The sequence below is a fragment of the Dysidea avara genome, chromosome 12, assembly GCF_963678975.1.
Source record: "Dysidea avara chromosome 12, odDysAvar1.4, whole genome shotgun sequence".
NCBI lineage: Eukaryota > Metazoa > Porifera > Demospongiae > Dictyoceratida > Dysideidae > Dysidea > Dysidea avara.
In genome coordinates this window covers 2,298,770-2,315,955 of record NC_089283.1, presented here as the reverse complement: position 1 = coordinate 2,315,955, position 17,186 = coordinate 2,298,770, and the positions used below count along the sequence as shown (strand labels likewise).

Below are 17,186 nucleotides of genomic sequence, written 5' to 3'. Positions count from 1 at the left end.
TCGAATTATAACTCAGTGGTTTGTAATCCGATTCTTCTGTACTACTGCAAGGCCTTTCTATGATGATTATTCCAGCTACATACTGATTTTCAGCTCGTTGCTCTAAGCGGTTTACCTGGTAGACACGAAAACTAATAGTTTTTTATTCATAAAAATCGATCGCGTAATTTTGACACAGGTTGGGTTTTGTGTCATATCTCCATGGTCTTTACCCCGATTCCTTTCAAACCACAAAAAGGCACTCCTACGATGGTTGCTCCATCTACATATCAATTTTCAACTGATTCCTCCATGGGGTTTACCCTGTAGGCGTGACAGACCTTCGACCTTATTTTACGCAAATAATCGGTCATAACTCCGTGAATGTTCATCGGATTCCTACCAAAGTTGATACGGAGATCCGCCTTAATGAGCTCTTTAAGTGAGCCAAATTTCAGCCCGATCCGAGCACGCAATCGTATTTTATGGCGGATTTTGCGAAGTGAGCGAAATGAAGAAAAAAACGAAGAAATTAAAAATAAATTTTGTTCACTCGTATCTCGGAAATGGCTGGATCGATTTTCTTCAAATTTGGTGTGTAGACTCCCCTAGCTGGCCGGCACTTCTCTGGCAAAATTTTGGTTCCAATCGGATAAGGGATCACAGAGCTACATAGGTGTGAAAATTGCGTTTTCTTTCTTCCTGTTAATATACTCACGGGTGGCGTGCCGGCTTCTTGGGCCGCACGACACACGGTATTGATTTTAAAGCACTATAGACAGCTGATGAGTTCTTGCACTTAATTTTTCAAGCATGAGTGTTTATAATTTCCTGTAAACTCTACAAGATGAAAGACCACCTTTCATCTAAGCTTTTGGGCTATGCTGTAATTCTGTCCTTTCTGATAACTATTTGGGTCAGAGTTCAGGATAGATTCGTTTAGATATGATTCTGTCCATATCACAATGTTAATTGCATAGGTAACCAGGAAATCATCAAGTTGGTTCCATTTGTTGGTAGTGCTATACACAAATTTAAAACATAATTTCAAATCACTTAATAATTGATTTGCAGTGACTACTTTTTGATGCAGGTTGGGAAAGTACAATAATAAAATCTCAGTGATAACTGAGGTATTAGTGGCTCAAGTGCAGATGATATTAAAAGTGCGGCATTTAACCAAGTAAATACCCTAGTATAGTATGCACGGGATTTTGATCTTTAACCATGACAATTTCAGCTGGTATCAACTGACAGTATGAAGACTTGGTTCCCTTTAACATAATAAAACTTTGTATGTGGTACCTTCTCTGACTACAAAATCAAGATTGTAACTACCTCAGATGAGGAGATATAGGAAGAGAACAAATAACAAACAGTTAAAATATTGTTATGTACACAATTACATAATCCATTGTATGATACATGTCTTAATAAGTTGGAATTATTAACAGAAATGGTAGGATCTGCATATTCACACATATAATGAACATTAAATGGAGTTTAAAAATTGGGTAAATATACATATCTACCAATATAAAGACTTAAACTTTTCACTGAAACTTAAATATTCTTTGTTCCATACTTTATCCTCTATAAAATCTCTGTCATCTTCAGGTAATTCTAATGCCTTCTTGCTTGTCTTCCACTCATCCCAGATGTCACCATAGTTACTAGCAATCAGTAACAATATCCATTTCTTTAGCTCCTTTCCTCCACAATTATTGCAGAAGGAAACCAGATCTACAATGCGATGGAATCTAGTAATACCAACTGTGAACTAATGAATAAACTATTTGAACTTTCTGGTAAACCACATCAATGCAACAACAGCTAAGCTGTAAAAGAAGGATGCGGCCCTTTGAAAGCCTGCATGAAAAAAGTTGTGAAATCAAAGGTGGTGGCCAAGAAATGGCTGCAATGATGTTAATGCCAATCAGTTTAAATAATGCACCCCTGGCCATTGTTTGGCATTGATACCATCGCCTTTGATTTCACAACATTTTTCACCCAGGCTTTTGAAAGCCACACCCTTTTTGTATAGCTTAGGTGTTTTGCATGAATTTCATTCCTTTTTGTATTTCAAATACCCCAAAGCCAGTCATAAACTGGCTCTGAGACTTATTTTCTTCTTATCCACAGGAACAATGATGATGGTAGAAGTTACAATAGTATTGTAATTGTATTTGATCATTTGTTACTTAATTTTGTAATACTTTACTTCTTTATTTAGAGTAAGCCACCTATGTTCAGTCACCAAGAAGTTTAGGATGCTTGTACTCAGAAACTGTAAAATGTATTCCCTTGCATTTTGCACCATTGTAAGCTTAGATCCTCACCAACTAGCACACTAAGTTTTGTATGATTTCTTCAAGGACTGTGTGTTTGGCAAGGCATTAAGTCTATGTCCAAATCGTACGACCAAAAGTACTGATTTTAGGACCACACCTGGCAAACACAAAAATTTAAATGAAATTGTACATGTAGCTAGGATAGTCACTCGAGGTCTAGCCCACCAAGTATCAGCTCATAAATTAACACTACGTCTAAGATATTATTAAATGTATGAGCACATGTAATTTCATTCATTTATTGGCACATAGGTACAACTGCTGATGGAAGTTATGAGCAAATTTAGATAATTTCAGCAGTTTGACACCATAAATACCAAAGTAAATCATTTTGAGCACTTAGTATGTTTTATGATGATCTGTACTTGGCTGCTCCCAAACTATAGTTGCACACGAAAAGTCAGAACTGTCACAGTCTGTGTTTCACCTGCTACAAAGCCACAAACAAACTTTTTCATAAAATCTTTGCTTGGAATAATCTCACATGAAGAATGACACAATATGGAGGCATTTTGAAATAGGATTTCAGTGACCATTTTATTAGAGTAGTTGAATTATCCTGACTGCTTTATTAGAGTATCTCAGTTTATTCATTTAAATCTTGGTTTCTCACAGCAATTTAATTTGTTAGAAATTTAAGTTGAGTGAATAAATTGAGATAATCTAATAAAGCAGCCAATTATATATATCAACTACTCTAATAGAACAATCATTTATTGCTGCAGTGTAAATTTCATTTAAAATGCTTCCATACTGTATCATTCTTCATGTGACAATATTCCAAGTAAAGATTTTACTGAAATGGGGTTTACTTGTGGCTTTGTAGCAGGTGTTCTGACTCTGGGTGTATGTATAACTAGTTCACATCTACAGATCGTCATAACACATACTAAACACTCAAAATGATTTGCTTTGATGTTTATGGTGTCAAACAGCTAAAATCATCTAAATTTGTTCATAAATTCCATCAGTAGTTGTAGTTATATATATATGCACTAATGAATGATCAAAACTTTATTGGTCTGCATACACTCATACATTAAATAATATCTGATTGAGGCGTAGCATTGATTTATAAGCTGATACTTGGTGGGCTATACCTTGAGTGACTACCCTAGCTACATACACAATTGTATTTAAATCTTTGCATTTCCTGTGCTTTGTGAGGTGCTGTCCAAAATTGGTACTTTTGGCCAAAACATCATACGATTCAGTCATAGGCTCAATGCCTTTCCAAACACACAGTCCTTGAGGAAATCCTAAAAAACTTGGTGTGCTAGTTGGTGAGGGTCTAAGCTAACAACAACGCAAAATTCAACAGAATATGTTTTGTAGTATCTGCATATGAGCACCTGGTGGCTAAACATCGGTGGCTTATCTACCCCAAACCCAGCCATAAGCTGCTTTTGGGGCTTGTTTCTTCTTACCTACAGACACAATGATGATTATGATGATTCTGGAAGACAGAATTTACAATAGTATTGTATTGTAGAATTTATTTGACCATGTTTTGTAATACCCTAATAGAGTGCACATTTTCTGAGGACTTCTAATCTTCTAATAGAACACACACAGAATGTTCTAGATTTTCCATTGGCAGGTCTATGAAATTATGTGAACTGAATAGCTGCTAACTGAGGTTCAGTGGTTAATAGATTGGGAGTTAGGTATGGAGGTCTCTGGTTTGACTTTTGGACAACTTTTTTGAATGATTTTTGTGGACTTTTGCTACTTGGTGACTGTTCTATTAGACTATTTTGACTGATTTTAGGTTTTCCCTTGTGACTCTATAGCTGTCACTGCAGTTTCTTTAAACTACTGAGCTTTGATGGCTAACCTATAAACAGACCACTATTCTCTTGGGCAGTTACCCTGCAGGCATGACAAAAAATCACTACTGTACACAAATACTCATTAAATATATATCAAATTCACACCAGAATTGGTATGTGATTTCTCCTCTATACAACCTTGTATGTCAAACTTCATGGCAATCAAGTTGTACATTTGCGTTTTATACTGGTTTTTGTAAAGTGTGCAAAAAAGAAGAAAAATTTGGCCATCAGAAAAATGAAGAAATTAAGCCTAACTTTGAGGGTTTGTATTTCACAAACGCATAAAGCAATTTTGCTGAAATTTGGAACGTGAGGTACCAAAGATTGCCAGCAGATATAACGCAAAAAAAATATATATATCAAGTACTTTCGAGAAGAGCTTTGCATACATGAAAAAAAAATTTTTTTTCTTCCTGTCAATATACCCAGTGTGGCATACTGATGAGTTTTCTTTGCTGCATGACACACTACCATGAGTGGCACAGTGTTTACATAACTGCATATTAGAGATGAGACCATGACTAAGGACCCATAATCAACTATCTGCTCACTCTATCTAATCAGTTAATTAACTGATTTCATTATTATTCAATGAATTTTTTTATATTAACTGTGTTTTCATCCAATTAACCAATGAACATATAATACTGTTAGGCAGTAAAATGTGAACTGACGGAGTATGATTCCTATAGCAAACAAACAATAATCATCCTCCTCTTACACTATTGTGCATTCATTATGACAAAAAAGTAAGTGATCTTGTGGTCATTTGAGTAATTGGTTATTTCCCATATAGCCTGATTATTAATCACCCTCAACAAAAACCGATTTATCACCCGACTAATCATAGTTGCTTCACAGCTCTACTAAAAGACACCCCTGCTACCAATACAAGGCAACCCTGCTACCAATACAAGGCATAGCTAAAATACTCAAACTAACTGTCCACTTGTTCTTTTGCAATAACTTTACATTTACATTTCTACTATATGCACATTTGCTGAACGATCATTATCATTTCCTTTCAATCAGTACATGTACATCTAAAACTGGCTATTGTGCTAATATGTGTCTGGATTTTGGAAAATCACCCTTATGGGTGCATTGTTGATTCAGAGAAAAACGTATTTTAATAATTTAAAGCTTTGTTACTCACCAGCCTTGGCAGCTACACGTGTGGAATTTTCAGCAAAGATGGAGCAATTCACAACCTATAAGAGCAGCTAGTGGCCAAGGTAATCTCTGTAGAGATTCCCGCCATTTTAGATAGGTTTTTTCACCAGTGTTGCTGTATCATGAGTCCTCAAAAAGGGGTGGAGGGTGGGGGTGGGGGTGGCAGGGCAGGCAAGAGATAGACTATAAAATGGACGAGAATGGTAATTGAAGGCACCAGACCACAAAACAGCCCATCAGAGGCAGGAAATAGACTGAAATCTCACAAAACAAACATACATCACACATTCAGCTCCCTGCTCATCTGTTTAGAGTGTATGAACCCCCAAAGCACTTCCCTGTTGTTCACAGATCTGTATAGACGTCTGGTGTGGTTATACAGGCCGCCAGAGAACAGTCCACCAAAAGCAGACCCAACAAGTTAAAGGTGAGTTTGATATGGAAATTGTTAGCCTGATAGTACAGCAACTTCATGCTGGTGTTATCTCACTTTTAGCTATAGCACCCATATGGTTAATTTTGCTAAATACGATCACATATGCAATCAATTCACTTGTCCTAACAAGAAATGTTCTGTTAGTATACATGACAAACCTGTAAAGATCATTGAAAATTTAATGAATGCGGTATCAATGATTATCCTATGGAAAGTGAATTCATTGGGGTTTTGTCTAATAAAAGTGCTATGAAAATAAAAATTAATTGGGGTCACCCAATGGAAACTGTACAATTCACAGTTTAAACAATTTTTTTCAATGGGGTTTTCTAGACAAAGTGTCCAGCCAGTAGTGGGTGGGATTGAATATACTGAAAACAATGATGTACTCAATTACCAAATTATCTGCATGATAACCACTAAAGGTAATGTTACTAACCAACTAGCTCATCCAAAAGTTGTTCAATTTGTGAGTTAAGTTTTGACTGTTGTGAGGCTGCAGATGTCTCTATGGTAGAGGTTTTGATTTTAGTGATGATTCTTTCTGATAACTGCACCTCACTGACAGTTACTAGTTCTGTTAGACAATATTGATCAGCAAGTCGTATCACCTCCAACATTTCAGTGTCTGATAACTTTGTTGTTCCTCTTGATGCACTTGACCCCACCCTGGGATTGAAGTCACACCTACCAGTGTACAGCCATTCTAATAGACAACAGAAAGACACCAGGCTGCAGTCTTGTATCACCACCTGTGTGGAGTATTAATAGTATATGAGTGATGATTGTGTGTCTTGTACCTCCTTTTGATGACTCTCAGAAAAACCACCTGATAACATTGCTGATAACACCTCACAGTGACAGCACACAATGGCACGATGACCACACAACTTCTCTCCTTCCACTACAAATCTCACATCACAAAATTCCCCAGATGAGAGGAAACACTGAAGGTTATCAGTGTTCAATGGTAATTCTAAATCCCACTGGTTTTCTGTTAATTTTTTTACCTTGATGAAGAGCTCAGAGCAAACAGTAGTCAATTTTACTCCATCAACAACACTACTGACTGTTCTTTTATTACTATATAAGCATGACAACACAGCCTCAGTTATCACTGATGGAATATCATTGTTCACATAAAGGTGCACCTTCCCTGACTCACTACAGGATCACCATACTAATACCTACTCAATGACACTTATTACTAACCTCTCCATACTTGCTGAAGTGAAGAATGTTGACTGTTTGATTGCATCTGTTAGCTTACTAGCTACACTTGAGGTTGAGCCATTCACTGATTCGTTGTTGCTGTTGAAATGTGTTGTAAACAGTTTACACTGTGAGAACATGACAATTGCGTGGGCATGATATACCATCTGGTTATGATGTATGATGACATCAGAGAATAATTCCTTATTCCACAGTGTAGTGAATGAGAATGAGTGTGTACCCTGATGTCTCATTGGTTGTGTTACTGGTAACAGTTTATCAAGATTATCTGGTACTGGAGGTTTAACTGGACTCTTTTTTCCTCTGCTAAATAGTCCACCAAGAAAAGTAGAATGTCTGTATGATAAACAACATTATAAACATCATGTTAACACATGCAAGGTATAGTGAAACCCTATAGTTATCTGACCTGCATGTTTAGCCTACATGTAGCTATATGTACTATTCTGTGTAAAATAAATAGCTTCTATCTCTGTGACCAGATAAGCCTTTTTACATCAAAACACAATTTATACCATCTATAGATAGGTAAGTTCATGAAGCATACGTACATTGTACATACTACAGCATGCCAAAAGCACTTAAGCAACATCAAATAAGTCCATAGCCTTAGCTGTTATTAAGTTATACTTGCCTGAAGGCATCAGTCAGGCTGTTAGTCAGTAGTAATAATTTTTTTTCAACTCTAAAAAAATTGTAGCAATCTATTGGAAGCATTTCAGGTTGTACTGAAGGCACTTTTGGGCTTGTGTTGGAGGAGTTACTTTTAAAACTATACTCATTACTTATTACTATTACTTACAACTAAAACTATTTAGTTACAGTTACATATTACCCATACTCTACAATAATATTACCGTATAGTAAAAAACTTTGGCGGTAAAACACTTTGGCGAATTTGGCGAATAACATTACAATCACCAAAGTTTTATTCGCCAATTATTTTTAGCAATCATGATCACATAAGCAGATTAGCCTTGTTAAATTGAAGTATCATGGCAATTATATTGTGGGCAAGGTTCATTGTCCTACAGGAGTTCACAAAAATCTAAACATTGCTCTCGACACCCTTCTAGACATTACAAGAAACCAGCAAACAATGCTTACACTTGTACGGTAGCTACCACTCAAATGCAATGTCACTACACATGATTAAAAGGGGTGTGGCAGCTGTTTTCATCGTGAGTCATCATCCCTCATTGATGCAAGGGATAAAGACTCGCAATTGCAATAGCTGCCACGCCCCTTAATTGGCGAGTTCTTTAAATACACGATGTAGCGAGCAATGTTGCATTTGAGCAGTACAGTACGTGGTAGCTAAAAAAATCCAGATGAAGCCCCATTCGCCAAAGTTTTTCATCAATTTTGAGGTGAGTGGGTTTTCATCAAACTGTTTTACTGCAAAAATTTTTTACTATACGGTACATTTTATATTACTTTGTGTGCACAGCCGTAAACTGCCACACGCGCAACTACTACCGTATCACCTGACGTGATCACATTGTTGGACATGTAAATTCAAGAGAAAGTAATTGGTCAATAGGCTTCATTCATTGATATAGGTGGGCTTTGCTTACTGCTTCATTACTTCATTGTGGTATGGTGTTACTCAGTGGATTGTAATGAGATCAGTAACTTCATTACTTGTAGTAAGGCCTCTTATGGTTAATTTTATGTTTCAGATCAGACCCCTATCCAGGTGGGCTGCTGATTATTCATTACTTATTACAATCTTACATTACCTGACTGTTTTATTAGAGTTAGTTGAATGCTCTATTAGAGTATCATGATCACTTGTTGAGAAGTGAAAGGGTTAAAGTCCCTTCTCCTGACATTGAGGTTGGTCTTCAGCCTTTCTTTCTCTATGAAGTTTAAATAACTTATATAATTATTAGTTAAACATTGAAATGATGAAATAATGGTGAAAACTCATAATGACCAAATTTAGGCAGTGAGACATAGCAATGTGGGCATGGGATCTGAAACATAAGTTAACAATATGTGGCCTAATAAAATTACTTCATATTCGAGTCATTATAGTAACTTGATGACATTTGTAAGTAAAGTAATATCAAGAGTAAATAAATTATTTACTCTTAATTGGTAATATATATTACTGCTTTTATATTGTATTTCATTATATTACTTAGTTACCACAAAGGGAAACATTACACAATCCGTTATCCCCCAACACTGGTTATACCTAACCAATACTGCCAAGGTGCCATGAAGGTATTGTGAGACTAGTTGTTGGGTATTATTTTTGGCCAGAAAAGCCTATCTTTCATGATCCCTAATTATCATACCATATGACACATTGTGCAAGGTTCTCAGTTGCAAATCGTAACACAAAAAAAATGAAACATAGTAACATTGATGAGGGTCAAATTCTGACTAATATAGACAATAATAGTAGTAGTGAAGATAAGCACAGCACACAACATCATTTACTTGTATAATTTTCCTCCCTGCTCCTGGTATCCATTCTTATTTAACGCAGCAGTCACTCCCAATAGTGTTGCCCCATACACCTCATAGTGTTTGTACAAGTCACACTCATAATAGGCATAAGCTCCTAACACAACAACAACAACAACAACACTAATACACACTTTCAAATTATCTTACCAATCTTCTTGGCAGCTTCTTTCCCTTCCTCTTCACTAACACATCTGTTTGAAGGTGGCTGGCCAATGCCATAGTGTGGACGATAGCAGTGTGACACACCCACTAATATTATCGGCACATCAGGACAATGATGGGATACCTCTGGTCCCCAAAATTGTACACAATTTTGTAAAGTCTCCATAGACTCAACACAAAACAACATCAAAAAAATGTTAGTTTCTGGGTAGTACAATGGATACAGTTGAACATATTCTTCAGTCTCCATTCCACCTATATATACAGAAGGAAATTCACTACTAATTTTGACACATTGAATAAAGTGATCATCTTTTATGTACCACATGACAACATAACTTGAATTGGCACAGTTTGTTGCAGTTGGTATACTTCAGTACATGCCCAATCCCAGTCACTAACAGAATAATATAAGGCTAGTTCTCTTTCATGGCTGGATATCTGTTTATTCAATGAGGGTTTCTTCCATGTGTTTTTCGTCAACTGTGCCTTTGCCTCTCATGTTATAGCACTCTACATCAAGAATTACTGCTAGTTGCTTCTGTAAGATCATGACATAAGCATTTGCAGGGACTGTGGGTCTGTAGAACTGCCACACATGACTTCTAAGTAGTCGGGTGATCATACACATCCATAAAACAGGGTATATCCTGTTGAGAAGTTAACTGTGGCTGATTGAGAAGAGTCCTATTGAAGTGCTCAAGCCATCACAATGCAGATTTGAATAACCGTGATTTAACCTGAGGGCATTGATCTGAAAGTATAGTTGTTCAGGTACTGAGAGCTGCATAAACACTTCATCAACCAAGTGTTCTGCTACCTGACTATACTTCTCTGTCTCTTATATACATACTTTCCAGGTTTTTTGTTGGGGGTGGGGGCTGGAATTGATTCTGCCCCTCCTGAAATTGAATTTGCCCCGCCTAAAAACACCGGCTAAAAAATATTACTATCAAACATTAGTATCAAGACACACGGTAGTGTGTCGTGCGGCTCAAGAAGCCGGCGCGTAACACCCGTGAGTATATTGACAGGAAGAAAGAAAACGCAATTTTCGCACCTCCGTAGCTCTGTGCTTCCTTGATGAAACAAGACGATTTTTGCTGTGGACATTCCCTCCAACTGCAGCACTCCACATTCCAAATTTGAGCGAAATCGCTTCGCGCGTTCCCGAGATATGCGACTTCAAAAATTGGCTCAGTTTCTTCGTTTTTTTTTTTCTTCTTCTTATTTTTCTTTTTCTTGTCGCACACTTACAAAAACTGCTATAAAACTCGAACGCCATATCCGATTGCCTTCAAATTTGGCACACAGAAGGGGGATATAAAGGCGCATCTCGGTACCAACTTTGGCTGGAATACGATAAATAGGCAAAGAGTTATGAGCGAATATTCACGAAAAATAACACCAATATGTTGTCACGCCTACAGGGTAAACCGCGTATGGGAAGAAGCTGAAACTCGGTGGGTGAATAGGTTAACTATTGAACCTCAAACCTTTTGTCGTTTGAAAGAAATCGAGCTAAAAACCAGGAAGATACAACGAAAAAACCAACAGTGTGTAACAATTACGAAATCGAGATCAGCTAATAAAAAAACGACTGCTTGCCACGCCTACCAGATAAACCGCTTAGGGTAATGCTTTGAAAATCGTTGTACAGATGGAGTAATCATCTTAGAAAGGCTCATCAATGGTGTAGAAGAATCAGACTTAAAGCCACGGAGTTATAACGCGAAATCCAACTTGGTGCGGCAAGTGCGAGATCGAGATACTCTAATAGAGCAGTCATCCTAATAGAGCAGTCACACTGAAGAGAATTCAAGAGATCAGCTAGAAATAAGAAACCTGTATAGAGATCAGCTACACACAAGTCACCCTGTAGAGAGATCAGCTAGAAGAAGTTACCTTGTAGGGAGTTCATGCAACTATGGAAAGAGATAGTTCAGCTAGAAAAAATCACCTTGTAGAGTTCAGCTACAAAGAAACCACCATGTAGAGAGTTCAGCTACAAACAAATCGCCCTGTGGAGAGATCAATAGAAGAAGTTACCTTGTAGAGAGTTCGGCTTCAAACAAATCACACTGTAGAAAGATCAGCTAGAAGAGGTCACCTTGTAGAGAGTTCAGCTACAAAGAAACCATCATGTAGAGAGTTCAGCTACAAACAAATCTCCCTGTAGAGAGATTAGCTAGAAGAAGTTACCTTGTAGAGAGTTCAGCTACAAAGAAACCATCATGTAGAGAGTTCAGCTACAAAGAAACCATCATGTAGAGAGTTCAGCTACAAAGAAACCATCATGTAGAGAGTTCAGCTACAAACAAATCTCCCAGTAGAGAGATCAGCTAGAAGAAGTTACCTTGTAGAGAGTTCAGCTTCAAACAAATCACACTGTAGAAAGATCAGCTAGAAGAGGTCACCTTGTAGAGAGTTCAGCTACAAAGAAACCATTTTGTAAAGAGCTCAGCTGCAAACAAATCACCTGTACAGAATTCAGCTACGAACAAATCACCCTGTAGAGAGATCAGCTAGAAGAAGTTACCTTGTAGATAGTTCAGCTACAAACAAATCTCCCTGTAGAGAGATCAGCTAGAAGAAATTACCTTGTAGAGAGTTCAGCTACAAAGAAACCATTCTGTAAAGAGCTCAGCTGCAAACAAATCACCTGTACAGAATTCAGCTACAAACAAATCACCCTGTAGAGAGATCAGCTAGAAGATATTACCTTGTAGATAGTTCAGCTACAAACAAATCACCCTGTAGAAAGGTCAGTTAGAAGAAGTTACCTTTTAGAGAGTTCAGCTACAAAGAAACCATTTTGTAAAGAGCTCAGCTGCAAACAAATCACCTGTACAGAATTCAGCTACAAACAAATCACCCTGTAGAGGGATCAGCTAGAAGAAATTACCTTGTAGATAGTTCAGCTACAAACAAATCACCCTGTAGAAAGATCAGTTAGAGGAAGTTACTTTGTAGAGAGTTCAGCTACAAAGAAACCATTTTGTAAAGAGCTCAGCTGCAAACACATCACCTGTACAGAATTCAGCTACGAACAAATCACCCTGTAGAGAGATCAGCTAGAAGAAGTTACCTTGTAGATAGTTCAGCTACAAACAAATCTCCCTGTAGAGAGATCAGCTAGAAGAAATTGCCTTGTAGAGAGTTCAGCTACAAAGAAACCATCATGTGGAGAGTTCAGCTGCAAAGAAATCACCACTGCCCAAATTTCAAGGCAATAGCTCTTTCCAATCTGAAGTTATCAATTGTCAAAGTTGGCAAATTGGATGTGTGTGGAAGGCCCCATTTTGCAAATCCGGTCACATATGTATTATATATATAATTTGTACATTTACTGATAAAATATTTAAAGTATATCTACTTCATCTTTACTTCTTCCTGTAGTAAAGAAAAAAAACATAGGTTAAAAAAGTCCCAAAGCTGGCCATAGGCCGGCTTTGGGGTATACAAATACAAAAAGAAATGAAATCTAATCCAAAACAGCCAAGCTGTAAAAAAAGTGTGCGGCCCTCAGAAAGGCTATGGTGAAAAAAGATGTGAAATCCAAGGTGGCGGCCAAGAAATGGCTGTGATGGTAGGTTAATGGTAAAAATTTTAATAACGACAATTCAGGTGAATTTTTGTGCCGCTTAAAATTTACCTGAATTGTCATTATTAAAATTTTTACCATTAACCTACCATCACAGCCATTTCTTGGCCGCCACCTTGGATTTCACATCTTTTTTCACCATAGCCTTTCTGAGGGCCGCACACTTTTTTTACAGCTTGGCTGTTTTGGATTAGATAATATATATATATATATACTATGGCTAACACTAAACTAGTTCTAAAACAGTACTCATTACATGACCTAGAACTACTGACTACAGAAGTCTTACTTATTGCAAGTAATTATATTCATAATTCCATGTATCTTATTGGCTGTTATGATGCAAGCCTAATAACCAATGACATACAACAAAGGTCTGTTACGTAAAATACTGTCAGATAATTAGTTCTTATTACATGCTGAACATGACTGTGATCAGGCTCTCCACTATAAAGCCTGTAAATTTAGTCTCATCATAGTTTGAATTAAAGCCTAAAAATGAGTTCGCATGCTTTTTTGAAAACTTCAAAGTCTTGTTCATCAGTACCAAGTCACCAGTGATGACAGTGAGAGTGACCCCTTAATGATAGAAAACCTCATTTTGCCCCCTCTCGGTTTAGTTTCTAGAAAAATCACTGCTTTCCCATGAATGAACAACTGTTTGATATATACTGCAGGTTTTCAAAGTGGGCAAGGATACACGCAGATATAGCATGTTGTGTTCAACAATTTTTGAGCAGTGAAATTGATTATAGAAATGGTGAGAGAAATAAACAAACTAGCTAAATTTTCAAAATTTCCTGCAGGATACTCCCAGATTTCTCATGCGTCTGCATTTTGCACACATACACCATACAGTGACTCTTTGTAGATCGTCCACCACACAGATAGCTTTCAATTCTTTACCTCTGCAATGCCACATGTGACCCAGTCTGGGAAAAACGGTCTTATAGCCTATTTAAAACTGCTGGTTTTAAGTATCCAGTGTGTTGCAGCTTGCCAATGGTTGAAGCTATGTGTACCAAATTTTCACATGTTTTACACCAATTCTTTACCATCAAGAACATCCACAGTAGAAGTAGCCAACACTTAAGTTTCCTGCCATTTTAGATAGTTTTTAACACCATGTTGACTGTGCCAGCTGAGGTCCAAAAATTAAAGAGGAAGGCCTAGGGACGAATTAGGCCAAGTTATGGACCATTCGGTTATCAAAACTGGCTAAAACAAAAGGACATTTACAGCATAGGTCTTTATTCAACAACACAGAGCTGTACAGCCACATACAGACATCTCCAGGCTGGCCAGAGCTCCATTAGAGCCCCAGACCACTCGTATGGATCATCACTGTGCTTGGGAAAAGCAGCCAGCTAAAAGCAGACCACTCAAGTCTAGATTGTGAAATCTGATAGTTTATTCATGTAGCTTTGTGTTCTTGATGAAAACTCAAAGCTGCTGTCATTGGCGATAAGACCAGTCTTTCCAGACCCAGTCACATCAGGGTAAACTTTGGTCTAAAGTCATATTTGGCAAAACAGACTTTGCATTCAAAATAATAATTTGCAGTGCTGATGTGAGTTATGCACCTATCAATATTATCCCCTACCTATACTCTTCCTCGGCACAGTGAGGGAAATGGTGGGGATTAGACATAAAAAAAATCTAATTCTCCACCCATGGGACATGACTAGTGGTCAAATCCCCACATAGCATGGCTATACACACTTTAAGAAACAGGTTAGTTCTTATGTACCTTGTAAGTTGTTAAACAAATGCCAAAAATTTCAAAAGATCTTTTGGATCAAATCGGACCAAAATTCCCAACTAATTCCCTAGTAATCCCAGGAGGGGGTTAGTGGGCTTAATTATTTATTGGTACATTAGCAATTTGCCAAAAGGTTAATATGGCAGGCTCCTGCTGGAGAGCATTTCCTTCAATAGTGAGTAATGAAAAAACCTCACTCTCACCCGCCCAAATGAGACACAATATAGTAGCTAATCATAAGTAATAACTAGATGCCACGCCCAAAATTCACACCCTATATGTACCACTGATGCAAGTGATCACAAACTTACTAGTGTTCTGAATCCTGATATTTACTACCTTGTCGTAAAACTTAACATCCATTAGATGATCTGGAATATTAATATATAAAGAGGGAAAAGTGTTGGAGAGGTCATATCGTTTCACAGCCGGGTAATATCCAGCTATTTTCATCAAGAAGTGCACCTTCATCACGTCAAAGTCCCCAACTATCATTTCTTTCATCCTTATTCTAACAACATCAGCCATCTTGAGGAGTGACGAAGCAATCGGCAGCGAGATTGGCAGGTTATGAGCAGCTCTGGGCTACGAGGTACCAGATCGCAAACGCTATAAGCGCCCGCGCTTACGTTTTGGCCGGAAATTACAACAATAAAAAAATTATTATAATAATGCGGCGCACGGCTGGAATGTAACGATAATTCATCAGGAGTCCGAGTCAGGGGCGGCGGAGAAGGCAAGAAAATTGTGTGTGTGTGGGGGGGGGGGGGGGGGGGGGGGGGCTTAGCCCCTCTAAAATTATCTGTAGCTGTGAAGCTTAATACTGAACATCATTCGAGATACTCAAATAGAGCAGTCAAGATCGAGATACTCTAATAGAGCAGTCACAGTATTTTTTGAGGAGCAGTGTAGCAAGCAAGCTACGTATGTAGTTATAAATAAGGAGATATAGTCTAGTTGGTAGAGGGCAACTATTTCCAGCAGCTAGGTAATGACTTTTTTTTTTGGTCTTACAACTAGGCCTTGGCATCACCAAACTAGACCCCCAGTCCCCCCCTCCAATATAGGTGTCTCCGCCGCCTCTGGTCCGAGTAGAGCTGTCGTTGTGTAGTGAAAAGTAATTAATAGAGCATTCACAGATTAAAATGTTCAAGAAATGTTGTTAATCTAGGAGCATAATGCAAGCAAGCACAATAATGGCTGGAACACTGAAGAGCATAACAGGTAAAAATTTTGGGAAAAGTATTTTGGGCAAAATTTCTACTATCAAGTCAGTCATGGGACCTACTGCAACTACTGTCTTTCAGAAACTTGCCTCTATGTTAGCTGAGAAGTGGAACATGAATTATAGTCGTTGTTCAGACAGCTATTCTGCATGAGTTTGATGTTGGTTGTGTTTTTCTTTGATAAGGTCTGCTGTGATGTGCTTGCAGGGTCATCGACTAGTCATCCAATACTATCTATGGTTGATCTGGCCTATCATGAGTTCTGAGGGTCGCCTTGAGCCTGGCACCCTTGATTGAATTGTTTCAGTAGTTGGTACCCTCCAGCTGTCCAGTACTTGACAGACAGTGCTGGGGGTGGTTGGCAAGGGAAGCCCATCTAACCTGGCCGGGTGAAAAATTTAAATTAAATTTTATTATTTGTAAATCAAGGTCAGCTAGTCGTCATGTATAGTACTGCATAGCCAGACCATAGACAAAATCTATGGCCAGACCTTTTCACACAGCCGCTTAGTATATATGAACTTAATAACTGTGGTTAAAATATAGGTAATGAGTAAATAGATTAGATACTCATCAACACATATTAACATGTTCGAACATGTTGGTTACCCTTGCAGAGACGAAGTCAGAAGATCAATGGCAAAGTGAGAAGCTAATTTGCTCGAAAGTGGATGTTAACATTGCAATATGCATTATGCACTTAAAAATAGGTCATGAACATGAAGAAAGATATAGGAAGAAAAGTTATGTAGTCTGAAAAGTGCTCACATTTTGTTCTTCAGTTAGTGAACAAAATGGCAGATTTCAGTTTTTAAAAAAAGTACTTTTATCAAGTCCTTTTGACTTCATCTTTGCTAGCGGACCTAACATTCTTCCAAATTAACTTCTAAGGCTTATTTTGAAGTTGAAAGAGATTTCTAAGTGTTCTAATATGATTTTGAAAA

At 37.7% G+C, this 17,186-nt stretch overlaps 1 protein-coding gene across 1 annotated transcript; it reads right to left on the bottom strand.

Annotated features, from left to right (window-relative positions):
• Positions 1-1,415: 1,415 nt before the first annotated feature.
• On the bottom strand, positions 1,416-15,594 carry LOC136240058 (rho-related protein racA-like). Its single transcript, XM_066030881.1, has 7 exons — positions 15,328-15,594; positions 9,636-9,905; positions 9,459-9,582; positions 6,987-7,343; positions 6,575-6,938; positions 6,214-6,526; positions 1,416-1,722 (listed from the first exon to the last, which is right to left on the bottom strand). The coding sequence occupies exons 1-7, from the start codon at positions 15,542-15,544 to the stop codon at positions 1,508-1,510; spliced, it is 1,860 nt and encodes a 619-aa protein (XP_065886953.1). The 5' UTR covers positions 15,545-15,594; the 3' UTR covers positions 1,416-1,507.
• Positions 15,595-17,186: the final 1,592 nt, after the last annotated feature.